The sequence below is a fragment of the Bombus impatiens genome, unplaced genomic scaffold (genome assembly GCF_000188095.3).
Source record: "Bombus impatiens unplaced genomic scaffold, BIMP_2.2 scf_0225, whole genome shotgun sequence".
NCBI lineage: Eukaryota > Metazoa > Arthropoda > Insecta > Hymenoptera > Apidae > Bombus > Bombus impatiens.
Genome location: NT_176644.1, coordinates 1,663,855 through 1,684,526, shown reverse-complemented (window position 1 = coordinate 1,684,526; position 20,672 = coordinate 1,663,855). Strand labels below are relative to the sequence as shown.

General features: G+C 28.0%; 7 protein-coding genes and 1 long non-coding RNA gene across 9 annotated transcripts; 5 read left to right on the top strand and 3 right to left on the bottom strand.

Annotated features, from left to right (window-relative positions):
* Positions 1 to 152: 152 nt before the first annotated feature.
* LOC100742862 (general transcription factor IIE subunit 1) lies at positions 153 to 2,638 on the top strand. The gene is made up of 8 exons (XM_012383978.3): positions 153 to 210; positions 520 to 682; positions 754 to 920; positions 987 to 1,115; positions 1,278 to 1,504; positions 1,577 to 1,781; positions 1,851 to 2,079; positions 2,174 to 2,638. Exons 2-8 carry the CDS (start codon positions 556 to 558, stop codon positions 2,347 to 2,349), a joined length of 1,260 nt encoding a protein of 419 aa, XP_012239401.1. The 5' UTR covers positions 153 to 210; positions 520 to 555; the 3' UTR covers positions 2,350 to 2,638.
* LOC100742976 (arrestin homolog) lies at positions 2,542 to 5,079 on the bottom strand. Its single transcript, XM_003488303.4, has 7 exons — positions 4,916 to 5,079; positions 4,659 to 4,780; positions 4,226 to 4,525; positions 3,907 to 4,134; positions 3,635 to 3,823; positions 3,384 to 3,552; positions 2,542 to 3,255 (listed from the first exon to the last, which is right to left on the bottom strand). The coding sequence occupies exons 1-7, from the start codon at positions 4,980 to 4,982 to the stop codon at positions 3,110 to 3,112; spliced, it is 1,221 nt and encodes a 406-aa protein (XP_003488351.1). The 5' UTR covers positions 4,983 to 5,079; the 3' UTR covers positions 2,542 to 3,109.
* A 988-nt stretch (positions 5,080 to 6,067) lies between these two features.
* Positions 6,068 to 9,017, bottom strand: LOC100743897 (akirin-2). 2 transcript variants are annotated; one of them, XM_012383971.3, is made up of 5 exons: positions 8,489 to 9,017; positions 7,780 to 7,994; positions 7,548 to 7,710; positions 7,398 to 7,457; positions 6,068 to 7,273 (listed from the first exon to the last, which is right to left on the bottom strand). In XM_012383971.3, the coding sequence occupies exons 1-4, from the start codon at positions 8,664 to 8,666 to the stop codon at positions 7,447 to 7,449; spliced, it is 567 nt and encodes a 188-aa protein (XP_012239394.1). In that variant the 5' UTR covers positions 8,667 to 9,017; the 3' UTR covers positions 6,068 to 7,273; positions 7,398 to 7,446. The 2 variants fall into 2 exon arrangements, with proteins under 2 accessions (XP_012239394.1, XP_003488359.1); XM_003488311.4 differs by having other exon boundaries at positions 7,780 to 7,979; positions 8,489 to 9,010.
* Positions 7,454 to 7,906, top strand: LOC117151479. Its single transcript, XR_004461454.1, has 2 exons — positions 7,454 to 7,594; positions 7,818 to 7,906. It is a non-coding gene; the product is annotated as an uncharacterized LOC117151479 (long non-coding RNA).
* Positions 9,018 to 9,624: 607 nt separating the features above from the next.
* On the top strand, positions 9,625 to 11,494 carry LOC100743307 (acyl-protein thioesterase 1). Its single transcript, XM_003488306.4, has 7 exons — positions 9,625 to 9,818; positions 10,170 to 10,201; positions 10,275 to 10,340; positions 10,467 to 10,514; positions 10,624 to 10,870; positions 10,943 to 11,107; positions 11,194 to 11,494. Exons 1-7 carry the CDS (start codon positions 9,765 to 9,767, stop codon positions 11,239 to 11,241), a joined length of 660 nt encoding a protein of 219 aa, XP_003488354.1. The 5' UTR covers positions 9,625 to 9,764; the 3' UTR covers positions 11,242 to 11,494.
* A 1,814-nt stretch (positions 11,495 to 13,308) lies between these two features.
* Positions 13,309 to 15,017, top strand: LOC100743787 (enoyl-CoA delta isomerase 2, mitochondrial). Its single transcript, XM_003488310.2, has 6 exons — positions 13,309 to 13,641; positions 13,930 to 14,102; positions 14,188 to 14,308; positions 14,403 to 14,492; positions 14,555 to 14,695; positions 14,773 to 15,017. Exons 1-6 carry the CDS (start codon positions 13,531 to 13,533, stop codon positions 14,926 to 14,928), a joined length of 792 nt encoding a protein of 263 aa, XP_003488358.2. The 5' UTR covers positions 13,309 to 13,530; the 3' UTR covers positions 14,929 to 15,017.
* Positions 14,685 to 18,403, bottom strand: LOC100740382 (DNA repair and recombination protein RAD54B). Its single transcript, XM_012384002.3, has 10 exons — positions 17,964 to 18,403; positions 17,792 to 17,891; positions 17,619 to 17,711; positions 17,413 to 17,542; positions 16,757 to 17,325; positions 15,900 to 16,638; positions 15,667 to 15,826; positions 15,464 to 15,590; positions 15,159 to 15,383; positions 14,685 to 15,088 (listed from the first exon to the last, which is right to left on the bottom strand). The coding sequence occupies exons 1-10, from the start codon at positions 18,242 to 18,244 to the stop codon at positions 15,014 to 15,016; spliced, it is 2,499 nt and encodes an 832-aa protein (XP_012239425.1). The 5' UTR covers positions 18,245 to 18,403; the 3' UTR covers positions 14,685 to 15,013.
* Positions 18,404 to 18,900: 497 nt separating this feature from the next.
* On the top strand, positions 18,901 to 20,287 carry LOC100744131 (bladder cancer-associated protein). Its single transcript, XM_024366640.2, has one exon. It carries the CDS (start codon positions 18,961 to 18,963, stop codon positions 19,201 to 19,203), a length of 243 nt encoding a protein of 80 aa, XP_024222408.1. The 5' UTR covers positions 18,901 to 18,960; the 3' UTR covers positions 19,204 to 20,287.
* The last annotated feature ends 385 nt before the right edge of the window (positions 20,288 to 20,672 follow it).

The window sequence follows — 20,672 nt, the reverse complement described above, 5'->3', positions numbered from 1 at the left end:
ACTATTTTACTCATAAACAAGCGTCCGTTGGAACGGTGCTTTCTCATATTTAATCAAACAATGAAATAATGTATTTTGACTCGTTAGTTTTTTACTTCTTTTGAGAGAACATACAATTAATATTTGTAATTGATACATATTTTAATTTGCTTATACTTGTATTTAATCAAAATATTTAATGATAAATGAACTATTTAAATTACTTTAAAGGTTAGTATTTTGTTACAAATTACACTTAAAATAATAAATTGTGCGAAATTCTTTTATTATTATTACTATTTATTATACTCTAAGCCCAGAGCCTATTACAAGGATCTTCACGTTCCCGTTTTTGGTTTCTAACATTATATTAGATTTAAATTGTATGAAATATATCATTAGAAATAACATTATTTCAAGACAATTAAAAAATTAATAAAATGGTAACACGTTGTAAAACATATTGTACAGGCAGAAAAATACACATAATTTATCTACAGATTAATAATAGAGTTTAATAATTTGTACAAATTTTTTCAGTATTCTCATATTTTATTATATGTAATTAAACACAAGATGAGTGGTGAAGAAAGACTTGTTACAGAAGTTCCCAGTAGTTTAAAACAATTAGCACGTTTAGTAGTACGTGGATTTTATACGATAGAAGATGCTTTAATTGTTGATATGCTAGTTAGAAATCCATGTAAGTGAATTGGATATAAGTTATCTGTTATACTATTGCAAATGCATGATTATATTATTATGTTTTGTTAGGTATGAAAGAAGATGACATTTGTGAACTGTTAAAATTTGAACGCAAGATGTTAAGAGCTAGAATATCTACATTACGTAATGATAAATTTATACAAGTTAGATTAAAAATGGAAACTGGATCAGATGGAAAAGCACAAAAAGTCAACTATTATTTTATTAATTATAAGGTAAAACAAAATATTTGACCTCCATTGTTCTTGTCAGGCAAATTATTGTACATTTTTATATTTTAGACTTTTGTAAATGTAGTAAAATATAAACTAGATTTAATGAGAAAAAGAATGGAAACTGAAGAAAGAGATGCAACTAGTAGGGCCAGTTTTAAATGTACAAATTGTTTAAAAACATTTACTGATCTTGAGGTATGTAAATTATTTGTAAATTGTAGAGTGTTTCTCAAAGTTTTCAATTGTATAATATATAAAAGTAAAAAGAACAAAATATGAAGCAAATTTGAGAAACACAACTTTATTACCTTATAAACCTAATGACAATAGAATACTTATTACTATAATATAATGTAGGCAGATCAATTATTTGATATGACTACTGGTGAATTTAGATGTACATATTGCCGTGAAGTAGTGGAAGAAGACCAATCTGCCCTTCCTAAAAAAGATTCAAGACTATTATTAGCTAAATTCAATGAACAACTAGAACCTCTTTATATTTTATTAAGGGAGGTAGAAGGTATCAAATTAGCTCCTGAAATATTGGAACCTGAACCAGTTGATATAAATACAATTAAAGGGTATAGATTTTTAATGGAATTATTAATAATACACCAAAATTCTTGAATATTATTTATACCTTCTCTTCTTAGTATTGATACAAGGAAACCAAGCAGTCTAAGAGCGCCTGGTGAGCAGTGGTCTGGTGAAGCTACCAGATCATCAGGTTTCATGGTGGAAGATACAAGAGTAGATGTTACAATTGGTGATGATTCTATCGATGATAATGCAGCAAATAGGAGGAAGGAAAGACCAATTTGGATGATGGAAAGTACTGTTATTAACTCTGATTCGCAGGTAAATTTTGTTTTAAAAATTTAGTACTAATGTTTTGTTATATCTTTCATTAATAATATTGCGCTTTAGCCTGATGGAGTTAACACACAAGAAAACATTTTGGACAAAGCTGCAGCTACTGCTACTAATACAACGTCAACCAATAACAAACAAGGTGAAGATATAATGTCTGTATTATTGGCTCATGAGAAAAAAGGAGGAACAAATTCAGCAGCAGCTATAAAATCTGTATTACCTCAAGAATCTAGTGATAGCAGTGATAATGAAGAAGTTGCTGAAATGCAAGCTATTGATACAGGTATCATTTTCACAAAATGTTTAAAGCGCATTGCAGAATTATTATATTAATATTATTATTTTAAAAAATATGCATATATACCAAATTTTTTTAGGAGAAGTAGAAACGATGGATTCTGAAGATGAAGATCTTGTACCAACTGTAACTGTTGCAGGAAAAACAGTAGCCATTGCAGATGTAAATGATGCATTAATAGCAGAAATGACTCCCGTGGAGAAAGAAGCATATATTCAAGCATATCAAGAATATTATTCACATATGTATGACTAATCAGAATACAGTCAGCATTGGTAAACATTTAACAATGTTTTGTAAGACTGATTGACTATTGAAATCCTTGTAATATTTTGTATAATCATAAAATAAATAATTTTCTGGGTTTGGTAAATATTCATTCTCTTCATTTTCTTTTAAAGCAATCATAGTATTTTTAAGGAAATATAAAGGAAACAAACTCAAAAATTAATATTTCGAAATTTTTATATTTCTCTTCTAATATACAGATATGGCTTAACAATGTCATTAGTTTGTAATAAACGAACATTTACAGACACGTTATGATCACCATAAATCAAAGATAATAACATACATGTCACTTCTGGTAAGGTGGGAAGATTTTAATCTTAATCGAATACAAGTTATTTATTAAGCTTACTTAATTTTTTTTTTTCGTCTTTATGTGAATTTCTAACCGACCACCACCACCGGGTAGAAATTATAAGACGATATAAATTTTTTTATAATGCTTTCCGTTTTTTTTGTACTTTTTTTGTTACATCTTTCTTGATATATTAATATTCGATTCTATATACCAATGAGCGCATATGGATATTATAATTTGTTTGCCTTCTGTACCTCTTATTATTCTTTCAATTCTTAGACATAACTCATATCAAAAGAATCCCAGAATCAACAAATTCTACGCATATGCATATAATTCTATTATACTCTGTTTTAAATTTACTACAAAGAATTGTGAATCTAAGATTCTTTCAAAATAAGTATTTATCCTTTTGCAAATATTCTCTTTTTACTCTGGTTCATTTAAGCGCAAACGAGCAAAGTCTTCAAACACGATATTGTCATCATCATCATTTGAATAACAAGAATTCTCATATCGTGTCCTTTCAATACTCTTATTCTTTTTCAAAGTAGCCTTTTCTTTTTCTACAGTTCCTATAATAATAAAGTAATAGTTATAAATGCTATAATAAAACTTGGAAAATAAATTATTTCACTATTATTATTATCACATATATTTGATATTAAAATATTTAATATATGAAATAGTAAAATTTATTTACCAGGAGTTGGGTGCATTAATTTAAATGGAACATCTGTAACTAATTCACCTCCTAAAGTGCCACAATTCAATTTTACTCGTATGGAGTAAGAGATGACAATGCCCATAGCATCACTAGGAGTTTTACCATCTGCCACCATAGTTGAAGATGCAAGATTCACATCATCATCCTATAATATCAACAAAAGTATGTGAAAGTGTGAACAGCAATAAAAATGACATTTGTTTTTAATTATGTTGCATGTTGCATACCTTTAAATGGCCATCAAGAGCAATTCCACGACGATCCTTATTGCTACTAGCTAATGGAACAAGATAAAATTGCTTTGTAAAGGATGCTCCAGGTGTGATTGGACAACCTTCACGTGTTTCTAAACTAGCCACGTGTCGAGAAAATTGAGTATTAACCATTGTCACCTCGCAGTGTTGTACTACAAAGAGCTAAAATATATAGATATTATAATTAAGTGCTAGGTACAATACCACTACTATTCTATTACATATATATATATATATGTATATACCTTAATATTTTTGACTGCCTTTCGAGAGTTGTTAGTAACTATGACATTTGCAGCTACTTTTTCTCCATGATAATAGATCTCCCTATCAAGTGTAACTTCCAGATTCAGTTTACCTTGAGAGAAGGTAAATCCTTTTGAAACAAGGGAGGTAGGTAATTTACGTCCTCTTGTAGGTGGAGCATATTGCAATTTCTTTATAGCTAATGCAACAGATGACCTTTTGTGCCCCTATATAAATATTATAAATTACATACATTTTATATACATATAATATACATTATTAATATAAATTAACATTTAATTATAATTAGAGTATTACCTTATCTTCCTCATGTTCACCAACATATATCCTGACAGTATATTCTACTCCTAATGGCTTTCCTTGATCATCATCTCCAGGTTGCAATGTAACAGAACTAGGAGAACTTTGTGGGAATTGAAATAAAAATGGATATGCATTTGCTCCAAGACGTTTCAGAAGACGTTCTTGAACAGGTGTCATATCTTGTTTTTCCTTCTTTAGTGGAACTATTTGTTCCCGGCATATAACGAGTTCTTTACTGAATTTGACACCCATAACTTCATCTTCCTCGCGTCCATAGCGAAAAGTTGTTGTTACCTAAATAATAAAATAATAAATGGAATGATTTTTTCATGTGCAAAAAGATATATATGTACATAATGTACGGTACTTAGATATGTATATATATACACAATCTTGTACATTAAAGTTCTTTATTCTTATTTCTTACCTGTCCATAAACTTTTCGTCCCTGAAGATAATCATTTTCAACAACAACAATGCCATCAATGGGATCTATGCTATCCAAATGATCAATGAAATCCCTTTTACCAAGATAAACTGTGACTTTCCCTGTAGATAGCAAGATGATTTCTTAATCATGACTTTGAAAACAAACTGTGTCAAAGTAAAACTAATTCTTCTAATATTGTTTCTAAAGAACTATTACATTTTTATATGTTGGTCTTTTAATGCTTTATGACTTACCATTTGGAGTTGTTTTCTTGAATACCTTAATGGCTACAACAAAAGTCAAAAACAAGAGAGGAAACATTTGGCACCTTTTCTCCAATTAAATGAACTAGCAGAAGTTTGTTTCCCACCCAGAAGTGACAATCTCTTAGCAAGAACAGGGAACTTCATATAGTCTTGGAGGGGCTTCTTTCCTTGAAGCCATACTACTAATTGTATTAGTTTATTACACAAGTTAGTTAATGAGATTAGAACACATATCTAAGGATTTTGTTACGCATATTGTGGAACTGACTCAGTAGTTCATGTACCTTCAGCTAGAAAACATGGTCAAGCCCATCAGAATTGTGAATTTATTTCATAATATATGAAATATTTTTTAAATTAATTTAATAAAAAAATAGTATGTGCAACTACATATATTCGGTTAATTTAAAAAGGCTAAAATAAAGAAGTACACGTGATCAGTCTTATATTTATATTTATTTCAATAATAAGTGCTTACATAATGTAATATGGAGGTATTTTAATTGAAATTAAATCCCTTGAATTCATAAGGAATCTCATCGGTATATTTTCACAAAATTTTTCTTAATGGTAAACAATATTTTTCTGAAGTAGATATTACTTATTATTGACAGTTAGAACCACTTATATTCCTTCCTTTTTTTACATTCAGCAGTCAGCAAACACTTGACATATCATGTATATTGTTGTATGAAAGTATGAACACTAATATTGTGTTCCCAAATTGTTCTGGTAACTAAAAGACACCTTTTTGGGAATGAATAAGGCAATTCTTAATGCCCCCTTTCAAAATGTGATTTTACAGATAAAGAATTAAAATTTTGTCAATATATAAATGTTAAGTAGTAATAAAAATAAATCATAACATGGTCACAGTAATTCTTTTGGCTAAATACTTGTTCATGCCTAACGGTTTTTTAAAATGAGTGAATGTCATCTTATAACAGAATAAAATGCATGCAGCAACCAAGAAAGCCTCATTCATATTATATTTAAACCTTTCTTTTTTTGAAAACAAAAAAAAGCAAGGAAACGCGAGATATGATATAAAAATGAAGGGTTATAAAGTAAAAATTTAAAAATCGATAACATTAGATATAGTAGAATTATCGCGATAAACATGTCTAATAACAGGCACAATAAAGGTATAGGTATTATATATCCATTATTTACTGCTTTATTATGCTAAAGAAAGTCGTTGCTACCAGGGAACAGAAATATTTGCGAAATTTTATGAAATCTTTATTTCAAATATTCATTTTTGACAATATGTTCGTACAATGCTACATACTATACCTTATCTTGAATTCTTTACAAATTTTTATATTTGTATTTTAAACAAGATGATGTTTTTGCTAAAAAAAAATGCTAACACATAATAAAAACTCAACAAAATTTAAGTAATCATGACAAATCAATAATCTATTCACGAATAATTTATTTGAGATTTCAAAGATTAGTTCTTAATCTCAACAAGGAACAAAGTATTATTGATAATTTAGTTCTACAAGTTATGTACGTCATTTAAGTTCGAACACATCCATTTTTGGGGAAATGTTGCTTACATTGAAAATTTACATATGAAATAAATCATACACGCAAAAACAAATATTTCATATCGCAATGGTTAAAATAAGATTTTCAAAATACATTGCGTATATTTATCTTATATTTTACAAAAATTAAATATAACTAAGATTCAACGAAAACAACTTTCCCCAAGAGATATATGTTTTAATTACGTAATCTCTCTTCATATGCACAGTACTTTCTGCCAAAAACCTCAATATACAGTTTTATGTTTGCATTACAAGAGTATTCGCATATGGTTGAGCAATATCTAATACATGTATTATTAAATTAACAAGGAATTATTTGCATCATTGCTTGTCATTTCGTAACACATGCTGTTAAAATGTGCGAGAAATGAACATTTTTTTATCTATTTTTAATCAGTTACGTGATATTACAGAACCCTGTGCAAGTCAAGTTCTTGACTCCAAGCATAGTCATGCACTGCATATAACTCCTATATGTATTCATGTTTGTACATAACTAAAATCTCGTTACAGTTCCCTGATACCAGCGCATTTCTAACATCGGCCAGTACAAATATTGTTAGTTTCAATAGTATACACTGTAGATTTTTGTAGTATGATTGCTGTTTACTGCAAACCTACTAAACTTACATCACTAATTTTTTTCTTTTTTCTTTTTTTTGTTTTTACCAGACACATTTTTCTCAATGTAAGTCGTAGTTTGAATCCTTAAAGATGTTCTTGAACAAGGTGGTGCTGCATACCTCGATTTAAATTTCAAGCAAAATTTTTCTCACATGGTAGAAATCTATAATAATAAGAAAAACTAATAGAAAAGCTTATTAAACTTGTTGAAATGAAATGAAACAATTCTTTTACACAATTGATATCAGGCATATAATTCAATCTTATGTTAACATTACATATCTCACCTAATATTCTTCACAGAAACATATTATCCTTATAAATAAGAATCTTGTTTTAGGATAGATCTGTAACATTACATAAAATTAATATGAAATATATTTCAAAATATAAGGAAAATATTCTCAAAAATCAACAAATTAATCAATATTACTTACAACTTGGCGCAGCTGCAGATTCAAATCTCTTTTGTATCTGATCATAGGTAAATTTAACAAAAGCATCATATTGCTCAGAAAGCTTCATATTTAAGATATGATCATATTCTTCTCGAATCTGTGTCTCCTGCTCTTTAAGCATTCGTTCACAAATCAATCCCACCTATAAAATCATTTAATTGATCAGACTTCCTGTTTAATAAACTAATTAAAGTTTTATGTTATAAGTAACCTGTCTGAATGTAAATAAAGGTTTCTCTTTTCCACTAGGGCTATAACTACATGAATTTGAACCACAAGCAGATGGGCTTGAAGGACTGGCAGGGCCTTCCATGTCTGAAGAATCACCAGTATTGTTTTGAGGACTAAAATGCAATTGTTTGCGTCGATGCAGTCTCCGGATCTCTTCTCTTATGTTGGCTGCCATCTTTTCTGTATACAAAAAGATTATTTTTATTCAAAATATTATATTTCTTTAGCGATTTCTAAAGCAATATAATTTCTAAAGTAACTCTAAACAATAAATGTACTTTTTAGAAATTATGTCAAAATATCAATAATTTATAACAAAAATTAATTACTGGGATGAAGCAATCAAAAAATGCTAGGAATGTGGTAAATTTAAACATAAATACTACAACTTTTAAGTGTTTTATTTTAATAATTGACCTATAATATCATAAAACCAAATAATTTCTAAAAACATGAACGTTTATAAATAAGGAGAAAAAGGGAGTTGATTCTCCATGTCCGTTACTACATTACCATATGATTTACGCATCTCCCCCTACCTAAACGCCGCACCCTCCCTCCCCCTTTTAAACGTCGCGAATTCAAGTTTTAAATCGCTGATACGATTTAACCATCCTTTCTCTGTCGTATCATGGTAAGAAAGAATGAAATAGAAAAAAGAAAAATGGCCGTAACTTATAAGTAATTACCAGGCGTCAGTTTATGGGTTACTTCGCCAAAAGGCGAAGGATTCTGTGGCCTGGAATTAGCTTGAGTGGATGTACCGGGGGAAACACACATTGGTACACATCTTCGTCGTTTACTAGGACGACCATGACTATGTACCGGGTCGAACTCCAAAGATCTCTTTAGAGTGGCGCAGGCCATTTCTCTCCTTTACCGTCCTGTTCACAACTGACACTCAGATTATGGGCTTAGCCCGCGAGCTACGATGATTATGCCGAAAAATACAGCAAAACCACCGTATACGCGCACTGCCTGAGTAGTTTCTTTAACTGCACTCTAATTCTTCTGTCTTCCTTCGTGTCGATCCCCTCGGATTTCTTCGTATTCTGACTAGGCTGCACCAAAACAAACACTGCGGTAAAACAATATGGCTGGCAACCACGGTTTGTCGGCTAGGAACGACCACGGAACGAATGTCTCAACCATTAAAGCACCATCTTTTCACTGGTCACTACTTGCATTCCGAAATGTATACGTCGCAGACTCAACTAACTTGAGACTCTTCGATTCTGATTGGTCAATATGTTGCATGGTGGCGTCTCTTTGCATTTCCTTCTTCTGATGTATTTTAATTGAAATTCAAAAATCAAAGATTCGGCTGCTTCTAATATATAAATTGTTTTTCTCAAAGTACAATAGCTTTGATATATGTTTTCTTTTATAAATCCACAGCTTCCATAAGAATTAACTAATATTTTGGGAGGAATTATTTTTTTTCTAGAGACAGGAATATCTAAGTTTATTCAAATGGAAAATGCATTTGGTAAATTGCAACAATATTCAATTTGCACAGAGATTTTAGTTTCTTTTCAATATGGTCAGTGGTTCGTTTAAGAAAAGGATTTCAATTGTAACACTTCTAAGAAATGTATATTCTTTGACAGCTATACATACATTGTTATGAATATTAATCTGTAATTATATGACAATTTCAAACGATTTGCGAAGGATAGTTTACAGAAAATTAGATATTTTACCACATCACTGATGATAATAAAGTATTTTGTAATTATGCTTTGACAATGGGCAATTCTTCAGGTTTGCGTAATAATTTAGATTTTCATTTAAAAGCAGATTCGTAAAGCATGCGCATAACTTTTGTCCACCCCTCTCTTTTCGCTTTAGGGAATTTCAAGCAGTGTCAAGAAGAATCTTCCGCCATTCTATATTTACGATTTTTACCGAATTGTTATACGTTTTATCCGTTTTCTTGCAGCCCGTCCAAAAAAGCGAGGAATAATGACAACAGTGAATCCTGTGGTGATAGCAGCTACGGCCAGACATACAGCGACAGTAAGCGGAAAATCTCTTCAAGATGTCTCTTTTTTGGTTATGCCTGGCGCAAAGTGATTTTTAATTAACCATAAGTTAATTATTCTTGACATAATTTTATCATACAAATTCTAAGTATGTGCTTGATATTTTTATAACTCTAGTTTTCTTTTATATTTGAGATTTGAATTATTTTTTTAAATTAAAATCTATCAGTATCAAAAATAATTTTCAAAAAATTAATACTGTACTTTTAAATACTTTTATTCAATAAATACGCACATGGTTTGAAGAAGTAGAAGAAATTAATAATATACGTTCCTATAACTGATTTTATTATTTCTATATAGTATAATTTTATTTTTGTTTCAGCTTATATTTTTCCATGGATTGGGTGATACAGGGTAAATGGCAATTTTTACGATTATATAATATGTCAATTTCATAATCTCTTAATTTATTTAATGTATTTTATAGTCATGGTTGGGCTAGCTCAATGGGAGCAGTAAGATCTCCTCACATTAAAGTTATTTGTCCAACTGCGTATGTATAATTGATATAAAAATAACACTATATGACTCAATAAGAGCTCGTAGTAATTTTATCTAAGTATCTTTTTTTTAATTTTTATCTAAGTAGTAAATATATCATTTAGCTTTATCATTTTAGGCCTACAATGCCAGTAACATTAAATGCAGGATTTAGAATGCCTTCTTGGTAAGTAAGTAATATGTAATATAATAAATTAATTTACAATTCTTATTAATCATATGAACTTATATAATAATTCATTAATAGTAAATAATGTGTATATCAATAAATGTAGGTTTGATTTACGATCTTTGGAACCAAGTGGGCCTGAAGACGAGGAAGGTATTCGCAGAGCTGCAGAAATGGTACATTCTTTAATTGCAGAAGAAGTTGCAGCAGGAATACCCACAAAACGTATTGTTCTTGGAGGTTTTAGTCAGGGTGGTGCTCTTGCTATATATAGTGCTCTTACATTTCCAGAACCTTTAGCTGGTGTTATAGCTTTATCAGCTTGGCTTCCTTTGCATCAAAAATTCCCTGCTGTGTGTATATTCACACTACGTTTATGCTTAATATTTTACAATATAACATTTATAACATTACATATCTTATAGGATGCAATAGGAAATAAAAATACTCCACTACTGCAATGTCATGGTGATTGTGATCCAATTGTGCCATACAGATGGGGTCAATTGACTGCATCAGTTCTCAAACAATTTATGACACAAACAGAATTCAAAACATATAGAGGGATGATGCATGCGTCCTGTGATGAGGTAAGCAGCATCTTAGCTTTCATAAAATTTTTGTATTGTAATTACTTCATATAATAATCATCTTTAAATAATAATCACTTCCACAGGAAATGCGCGACATGAAGAAATTCATTGAAAAAGTTTTGAAGCCGTAATAGTTTAACTAAATATATTAATATTTTAAACATTAAACTTATTACTTTACTGTTCTTTATTAAAAATTAATTACTTCCAACTTTTTCACTGTTACTTAATTCTAGCGCTTGGTGAAGGAGTAAAAACAGCAGTAGGTGGAGTGTTGTAGGTGGAAATGTTTCTAATCTTAAAAAAAGAAAGCAAGCAGAAATAGCAATGAATTTTATCATTTGTGTAAATTATATCTGAATGAACTACTTCTGTTTTATGATACCAAAGTTACTATTGTAATATTCCCAGTTTCTAATTTTACAAAGCGAATTAACAGTCACAAGATTCTTATATCTAATTCTAAATGCTTTAATATATATAACAGATGATAATATTAAGGTGTAGCAAATTATTTTAAATGCATTTTTTTATAGAATTGTAATTTTTTTAATTTGCATTGTGCACTTTGAATTTAAAAATTATTTAATATTATACAAACACTTTCTATCTTTCTGATAGCAAAAATTCATTAGTTATTTCCGGATAAAGCTTCCCCTTAATGGATATAATAATATCCAATAGTTAATTTTATTGCGTTTACGTTTAATTAAAACGTTTAAAAGCCTTAAGTTATAGAAGCATTTAAATATTCTTTATAAAATTAAATATATATACATATATTTATTTACGTTTCATGTAAGTTATATATAATGTACAAATATACTGCTATTTATGAAATAATAATTTTTGTAGAAATATCTAGGGACAGTAATATGGCCATGTAATCTGTGATTACAAAATATAATTTTGAAATCAGTGAACTCTGTAATTTTTAGCATGTGCAAGTGCTAGTCATGAAGAAATATATATGTCAAATATGATAACATTGTGAACATGTGTATAGTGCAAAAGTACTATCTTTATAGTCTCATATTTTAGGTTTACCGAAATGGTACTATTAAGAATGAAAAGAATTGCGATTATAATCAGTTACAAAACAAGTATTTAACTGAAAAGCAATACTAGCTGTGTAATAAAAAGTAAGGATCATTATTTGTAACATTTACTTGTATTATTAAAACAGAACGGATCATACTTGTTAAACAGCTACTTTTCTTCTTTGATATTTATTTAAGGACGTATGATATAAACATTGTAAATATAAAATTAGTTTTCTTATGTCATACCATCTTTATGTGTCTAAGGTAATCTCTTCATTTGAAAATCTTGCTGTATATATTATTACTGCAGAATAATAAATTTTTTGATTTGTGTAAATTGTGTGAAAACATATATTTCACTAACAATATTAAATCAAACAACTTATTGTTCTCTATAAAATACACTGAAATATGAAACAGATATATTCAAGATTTTTAAATTTATTCTTTATGGATATTTTATATAATTTCATAACTTATTTATATTATTAACTGAGAGAAATTGATAAGATCCGATCTTCTGGTATCAACAAGAATACTGTTGCATTTTTACACAATATTAGAGAAAATTCCTGATGCTCAGGAACATCATATATTTACAGACAGATATACAAGTTATACCTTGTCGGAAGAATTACGGAAACTGATATGTCATTTGACCGGGACGATCCTAACAAATATGAAGAATTTGCCAAATCTTACAAAGAAACCAAAATTTTGTAATAAGTCTATAATAGCATACCGGGAGAGCAATACTTTAGATTTAGCACTGAAAGACAAGACGACCGTGACATGTCTAACCAATTGGTATAATCCAGGATTAACTCCTATAAAAATAATTTTACGAGGTAGAGTTGAAGTTAAAGTGAAAAAACCCAATGCTATAATAAACTACATAATATATATGGGTGGTGTTGATCGTGCCGACCAATATGCCTCAACATACTGTCTCTTAAGCAAATCCTTGAAATAGTTGTGAAAAGTATTTTTTTGGAGTCTAGAAATAGGTATAAATGGAAAACTACATGTCATTTTAACAAGAATTAGGAAGGATTGCAGGATCTGCTCTTGATGAAATGAGTCGAGCAAAACACTAATATTTAAGAAATTTTCCTCTTTGAGACGTAAACATACATGAAAATGAAAAATATAAAAGTTTTATAATTAATTCTAAGTTAGAGGTAGAGAATTCATTAAATATGCCGCGGAATGTCTCGAGTTGTCAATTCATCTGAGATGAAAATAATCTCGAGTCCAAAAGGTTAATTTAATGTATACAATTATATCGTAAGCATTCACTGTACATAATATCATTAAAATAGATTATAATAATTAGTGAAAAAGTTATTTCTCAAACTTCATTCTGAATAACCATTCATGCTTATAATGGACAATAAAAATTTATCCGATATTTTATGTTCGGTGGATAACGGAATACTAAACATTAGATTAAATCGGCCAAAAAATAAAAATGCTATTACTATTTCTGTAAGTAACCGTTAAAATTTAGTATTAAAATTTAATTTATTATTATAAACTTTGTCTAGAGATTAGAGTACATATTACAATAACATGTAATGGTGCAAAAGTTAGATTTTTAGATCTTACATAAAGAGCGAAATTAAATATAATTTTTAAAATAGTAATTTTATCCAGCAGTTATTACACAATATATAATTAATGTCTAGTTTGTAGTTTATAAGTACAATAATGTATGTTTACATATAAAGAGTTTCATTAATAATGCTGCTATTAAACTTGTTCTTCATGTGTTAGATGTACAAAAATTTAATAAAAATTCTACACGAATCTATTCAAAATAGTACCATATATATAGTCATCTTAACTGGTAATGGAAGTTTTTTCAGTAGTGGCAATGATTTTAAATCTTTATTAACAAGCCAAGATGAAGATGATTTTGATATCAAAAGTATAATTAATGTCTTTAAGTAAGTATTTGTAAACATGTTAATCTTTAATTCTTTAATATCACAAACTTAAATTTTAATAATAATCTTTTAAATAATTTTTCAGAGAATTTATAGAAATGTTAATTAGATATCCTAAACTTTTAATAGCTGTTGTAAATGGTCCTGCAATTGGAATTGCAGTAACAATGCTTCCATTATTCGACATTGTATATGCAGCGGATAGTGTAAATAATTTTTAGTTATATATTATTAGTCCCCGTTGTATTTCATTATGTTAATTAAATTATGCTTGATCTGTAGTTATTCATTATCTTATAGGCTTATTTTGAAACACCATTTACAAGATTAGGCCTTAGTGCAGAAGGATGTTCTACATATACATTTCCTAATATATTTGGGAAGTCTAAGGTATTTAAAATTGTGAACTTATTATATTTGTGATTAAATTACAATTCTTAAATAATTTTTAGGCTAGTGAAATGTTATATTTAGGATATAAAATGAGTGCACTTGAAGCTAAACACTATGGTTTCATCAATGAAGTATACAAATATCAAAATTTAGATGAAGTTTGGACCTATTTAAAAAAGTTGACTAAACTTTCATTAGAGGTATACTTTGATCTAATCTGTTTTACATAAAATGCAAGATACTGATACAATTATTTCAAATAAATGTCCTCTTTCAGTCTATATTGGCAATTAAATGTTTAGTTAACAGATGGAATAAGGACATTTTATTGAACGTTAATGAAGAAGAAATAACTGAACTTACAAAACGTTTACATTCTCCTGAGTGCATAGAAAGATTAATAAGTGTTATATTACATAAAAACAAACTTTAAGTATTTAATTGTACATTTGCTGTCATTATATATACATAATTATTGTGTTTTCATGACATGAAATATAAATATTTGTTTTATCATTTCAATCTGTCCTATTTACTACAGAATTTTTAAATATAAAAGTTATATTTTCAGATACTTCTGATAGCATAATTTCCTACAAAATATTTAGAAATAATTATTAATTTGATATCTAGTTTTAATATTCAGTATTAAATTATTCTTACTTGAATTATTTTATCTGAAATTGGTTGTTGGTAATGTTCCCATTTCAAAAGCTGGTTTATGGTGAAATTTGATTTTAACGTTTTATCTCCTAGAAATTGATAACTTGTAGCATCTTTTTGATGTAATTTTTCTGATGTTTCTTCTGATTTTTTATAGCCATTGCAAGAACAGTTCATTAAATCATGTGTTAAACAATTCGTATTCGCTGTTAATGTAAATAAATCCTACAGATATTACAAATATTATAAATTATTTGATACTGCTTTAAAATGTACAATGTTTAAAATACATAAATAAAATAGACCTTCAATTCATTTATAGACAACTTAAAAGAAGATGAAGGATTTAGGTCTACCACAGTTTCATTTAAACTCGCTTTGCTAATTTGTCTTTGAAATATTTTTTCTTCAATAGTACCAGTTGTTAGTAATCTACAAGTTTTACTTATATTGTTATAAGAATATCTGTAACATGTAGATATCTGTTTCTAACTTAAAATATCCAAACCGTAATATGTAAACATCTTTTTTTTGACCATCCCTCCAAATTCTTGCCATAGCTTGTGAATCAGATGCTGGATTCCAGTCTGAATCAAATAATATAAGTCGAGATGCGCCAGGTAAATTTAATCCAACTCCACCAGCTTTTGCACTTAATAAAAATACTTCTAGAATAGTTGCATAAACATTTAGAAAATGTTAGGTAACTGTTAAATTAAAAATAGTATAGATTATACTAACTACTCTTATCACTGGTTGAATTAAACCGTTCTATAATCTTAGATCTTGTATTACTTGTTGTACTACCATCTAATCTAAGAAATTGTAAGCCTTCTTTATTACAAACAGTTTCCAATATATCAAGTGTTTGTGTATAATATGAAACTAATACTAATTTTTCTTCCGTTTTTTTTAAATTTCTCAATAATGTTTGTACAATTGAAATTTTTCCACAGTATACTGTTTTTGTACTATCTTTTATATTAGAAGTTTTTGAATCAATACAGAAAAGCTCAGTTTTTTCATTATAAAATAATTCTGGGTGATTACAAATCTTTTTTAGAGCTGTTATTACTGTTAAATGTGGTATGTTATTATCTGATAGACTTTTATTGAACCATGAATCCGTAACTTGCGAATATAAATCTTGTTGCTCGATCGATAAACGGCAAAATACAATTAATTCATGCTTAGAAGGTAAGTACTTATTAATTGTTTCTTGTGTACGACGTAATATAAAGCATTTAGTTTTTTCACGTAATTCATTAGCTCTTTCAGTTCCAAGAGATACAACATGGTCTGGTGCAGTAGGACATTGTGATGCAACAATAGGTTTTTCGTAATAATTTTTAAATTCAGAATTACTACCTAATATAGTAGGGTTTACAAAATCAATCAAAGTAAAAAATTCTTGCAAATTATTTTGTATTGGAGTTCCAGTCAAAAGAATTTTTCTTTTACACTTCAAGTTATATAAAATCTAGAAAAATATAATATATTAAAATTTTATATATTTCACATACTTTATAGTATTAAACAAAACATATAATCATATATTAGTTATTGTTTCTTTCTGAATTAAAATTAAATATTGATACCTTTGCTGCTTTTATATCATTATTTTTTAATCTATGTCCTTCATCACATATAATTAAATTAAAAGGTATTTCTTTGACTTCTTGTTCACATCTGGTAAGCAGATCATAACTAATAATCATAACTGAGTTTCTTATATGTTTTTTGAAATCTTTTGCCTTGTTTTTGGCGTTTACAACATATGGAGATATCCTATGGAAACCCAACCATTGCTTAAACTCTTTATTCCAATTGTTACACAAACAACTAGGAGTTACTATTAATATATATTTTAATATTGGATATCCATATGGTCCTTTCTTTAGTAATGTCCAAATAATTGTAATGCATTGTAATGTTTTACCAAGCCCCATTTCATCAGCCAAAATTGCTCCAAAATGATTAGATACCTTTAAGCCCATAATACATTCATATAGAAATACAATACCATGACGTTGATGTGGTCTAAGTACATTTACTAAACAGGTATCTACGAATACTTCTGTCTCATTTTCTGACATATCATGATTTACCCAACTTTTTGAAATATTTACAGATGGCATTACCAGTGGACAGCATCTCAATTTTAGTTCTTTAATAAGATATGAAGATTAATATATTTTATACATTATAAAATTTAGTTTCATAATGTACCTTTATTCATTTTAGTACATCATACCTTTATATAATGGCTTTAAAGGAAGATATGGATTAGAACTTGAAGTTTTCAACTTCTTTATGGGCGGTTCTGAAACTTTTTCTAAGATAGATTTATTGGACATGTATTTGGATGTTGCTCTGTCAATTATCTATAAATATTTTAATATCACTTTTATACAATGATTCAAATAAGCAAATTATTAATATAAATACATTCATTTTTACCTCAATTTCTTTATTATCTATGTACATTCTAAAGCCCTCTATCAAAACTTCCGGATTAATTGTAGTTTTATGAATAACACTGCCTTCTATATCCTGTTTGATGCCAAAATATATAGCTTGTTTATAACTTTAATAAAAAAATCTTTTATATACAGTTTGTACAAATACATCACCTTTAAGACTGCATGTTTTCCTGTAACTTCCAATGTTCCATCATTTTCCCATCTTTTATGTTTTCTCGTAGATTTTTTACCAATTACTACATTAAAGATACTAAAGAAGGGAATAATCGAATTATTAAAAACAAAATTACTATTTAAATGAATTAAAAATTTATGTACATACGCTGTATTACTATCAGTAATAATGGATAAACCTTCTTTAACAATAGTTGCATTATTTTCTTTTCTCTTAATTGAAGCATTGTCTTCCCGTTTCTCCTCCTTATGATTGATAACAGGTTTTTTAAATAAATTAAGAATTTTTTTAGTGCTTCTAATAAAAGTTTGCTCTGAATTTTCTGTTAAAACATTGGCATTTTCTAAACTTTTTTCAGATTTGGCACATACTGGCTGTTGATATTTCAAAGTTGATTTAAAATTTTTATTTAAATTATTGCGATACATGTTAGATACTTGTATAACACATTATAATATTTTATATTTGAAATACTTTATAATTGAAATATACAACATAACGCGCACTAGTTACAGATTAATTAAAGTTACAAATATCAAAATCTGCTTATCTCAGAATGCTATTATTCTAACAGTGCTTACTTTTAGTACTATTTGGTATTCCCGCGTAAGAAAATAATAGTAATTTTTAAATTAATACTATAAAGCAAACTTGTCATCTCATTTTCATTTCTAGTGTAAGGATAAAAGGCAGCAGAACATAATGTAATAAATAACAAATATATTTATTATTAACGAATATGAAGTCAAATGATGATAAAATAATTTTCTAAATAATTTTTTTCATTTTGAAAGATAATGTAAAGGTTGTTTTCATGAAAACAACAGTAAAGTAAACTGCTGTTAGTCATATTGTATGTTCCCATCTGATTTGTAGATGTGTGTAATCTCATATTTGGAAAAATTTAGATTGGAAATATTTGTACCTACTAGCATGAGTATAGTTAAATCGTTTCAAATTTGAAGGACGAGATGTTTCGAGAACATTATGGTGCTTCCAAATAAGGTATGAAAAAATCGTAGTGCGTGTAAAAAGTGAATTTACGAATAAACTGAGAGGAAATAATTTATGTACTTCTTTTCAGAAGTTTCGCCACAGATGAAACAACTAGTTTAAATACATCTCTAACAACAAAGTAAAGAGGATGTATTGCCTACAGTGGCTAATTCCAGTGCTCCTGATACCAAAACCAGTAAATCCAACACTGCTGCAAACGCATGTCATGTTTATGGCACTTTATCTAATTGGATTCTTCCTAGAACGAAAACCATGCACTGTTTGTAGTTTAGTATTTCTTCTTGCAGTTTTCCTAATTTGTTATAGTGGCATTGGTAATTGTTTCCTTTGGAGTACAAATTGTGATACAGTGAGATGTGACAATAGCTAAGGTTATTAGAACGTTCATCCTAGGTTAAAAAATTGCCTCCACTTTCATTTCTTTTAGGAGAATATGTCTAATTGATTCATCGATAACAACATAACCTATTCATAGAATTCATATGTATTACATATACATGATTCTTATTAATTGTATGCAAATATGATTTTATGGTTTTAATCATAACTTTTATAGATGTTACACATGATATATATATTTGTAATGTACATATGTACATGAATATGTACATATATGCTTACAATACCATGTATTTATACATACAGAAGATAAAAACATACAAACTTGCTAGGTCACAAAAAGTTTGCATGAAATTAAGAAACTTCCAAGTGTAAAATTATGACAATTCAATATTATAGAATTAAGATACATCTTTTTGTATATACAACTAAGTTTAACTCCATTTAATTTAATCCTATTACTTGATTGTACACTGTGTAACATTATTCTTTTATTTAAAGATGTTCTTTTTCTTATAAATTGTATACTCAAAAAATTGATGTTTTCGCAATTTCTTTAATTTGGTTAAACGTATAAGAAACTGTTCTATAAATAAAATTCACTATTAAACTAAATATAAATGTCAAATTTAGGAACATCAAACACTTTGAAATATAATATCATTCATTACGAATGTTAAATTAAAATTTTGAGCTTAATTATTGTTTATATATTATCCTAAATAAATAATTCAGCAGTACAATTGGTAATTATTGAATGAAGAAACTAAGGGTATTACAATATAATATTAAATACATATAAACACAAACAAATATGACAAGCGATAGAAATATATATTGCGCTAACACATAAAGTTTAAGTTAGTTCGTTTTAACATCTATTTAAAGCATCAATTTTATGTAAAATTTGTTAATGGTAATTTATAACACCTATTTATTTTTTGAAGCATAGCGAATATGGGAAATGAACAAAATATATATGACGTGCTTGTTATAAATATACCTTTCCATTAAATGTAGGTACTAGTATTTCACCATAAAAATGAAGAAAGTAGAAGACATTGATGCAATAATCAAAAAGAGCTTGAAAGATTTTGCATTGAAAGATAAAAAAGCTATGAAACAAAAAGCAACGTCATACTGCCAGTATATATTAAAACCATTTCTCAAAAAAATTCTGTCAACTAATTGAAGAAGAATTACAAAACTTTTGATGAAATTCTTGCTTTAGCACAAATATATATTTACAATGTTTCCTATTCTAATTTTGGTTTTGTCAAAAATGATATATTTATTTAGCAAACTTATAATTTCAATATTTTGTAATTGTATAATAATTGCCTACTGTTTGCTTCCAGTTATGACTTTACATGTTAATAACAACTATAATTATACAATTTGTAAGTAAATGTACAATTTTATAATGCGACATTAAATAAAATAAAAGATTATTATGATAAACATGTTTTATCTTGATCTTTACTTATTAATCCCTAAAAC

Excerpts from the sequence above, each read along its gene's own strand:
- LOC100743897 (XM_012383971.3), bottom strand. The coding sequence starts at position 8,666 with ATGGCCTGCGCCACTCTAAAGAGATCTTTGGAGTTCGACCCGGTACAT. Across the intron at positions 7,995-8,488 it reads AACCCATAAACTGACGCCTG|TCTTTTTGTATACAGAAAAG; the intron begins GTAATTACTTAT and ends GAATAAAAATAA. Across the intron at positions 7,711-7,779 it reads CTTTATTTACATTCAGACAG|GTGGGATTGATTTGTGAACG; the intron begins GTTACTTATAAC and ends ATGATTTTATAG.
- LOC100743307 (XM_003488306.4), top strand. The coding sequence starts at position 9,765 with ATGACAACAGTGAATCCTGTGGTGATAGCAGCTACGGCCAGACATACA. Across the intron at positions 10,202-10,274 it reads CATGGATTGGGTGATACAGG|TCATGGTTGGGCTAGCTCAA; the intron begins GTAAATGGCAAT and ends TGTATTTTATAG. Across the intron at positions 10,341-10,466 it reads AAAGTTATTTGTCCAACTGC|GCCTACAATGCCAGTAACAT; the intron begins GTATGTATAATT and ends TTATCATTTTAG.
- LOC100740382 (XM_012384002.3), bottom strand. The coding sequence starts at position 18,244 with ATGTATCGCAATAATTTAAATAAAAATTTTAAATCAACTTTGAAATAT. Across the intron at positions 17,326-17,412 it reads TTTAAAGCCATTATATAAAG|AACTAAAATTGAGATGCTGT; the intron begins GTATGATGTACT and ends ATCTTATTAAAG. Across the intron at positions 15,827-15,899 it reads TTCAACCAGTGATAAGAGTA|AAGTATTTTTATTAAGTGCA; the intron begins GTTAGTATAATC and ends CAACTATTCTAG.
- LOC100744131 (XM_024366640.2), top strand. The coding sequence starts at position 18,961 with ATGTATTGCCTACAGTGGCTAATTCCAGTGCTCCTGATACCAAAACCA.
- LOC100743787 (XM_003488310.2), top strand. The coding sequence starts at position 13,531 with ATGCTTATAATGGACAATAAAAATTTATCCGATATTTTATGTTCGGTG. Across the intron at positions 13,642-13,929 it reads AAAATGCTATTACTATTTCT|ATGTACAAAAATTTAATAAA; the intron begins GTAAGTAACCGT and ends TTCATGTGTTAG. Across the intron at positions 14,309-14,402 it reads TTGTATATGCAGCGGATAGT|GCTTATTTTGAAACACCATT; the intron begins GTAAATAATTTT and ends ATTATCTTATAG.
- LOC100742976 (XM_003488303.4), bottom strand. The coding sequence starts at position 4,982 with ATGTTTCCTCTCTTGTTTTTGACTTTTGTTGTAGCCATTAAGGTATTC. Across the intron at positions 4,781-4,915 it reads CAAGAAAACAACTCCAAATG|GGAAAGTCACAGTTTATCTT; the intron begins GTAAGTCATAAA and ends TGCTATCTACAG. Across the intron at positions 4,135-4,225 it reads GTGAACATGAGGAAGATAAG|GGGCACAAAAGGTCATCTGT; the intron begins GTAATACTCTAA and ends ATATTTATATAG.
- LOC100742862 (XM_012383978.3), top strand. The coding sequence starts at position 556 with ATGAGTGGTGAAGAAAGACTTGTTACAGAAGTTCCCAGTAGTTTAAAA. Across the intron at positions 683-753 it reads TATGCTAGTTAGAAATCCAT|GTATGAAAGAAGATGACATT; the intron begins GTAAGTGAATTG and ends ATGTTTTGTTAG. Across the intron at positions 1,116-1,277 it reads AAACATTTACTGATCTTGAG|GCAGATCAATTATTTGATAT; the intron begins GTATGTAAATTA and ends AATATAATGTAG.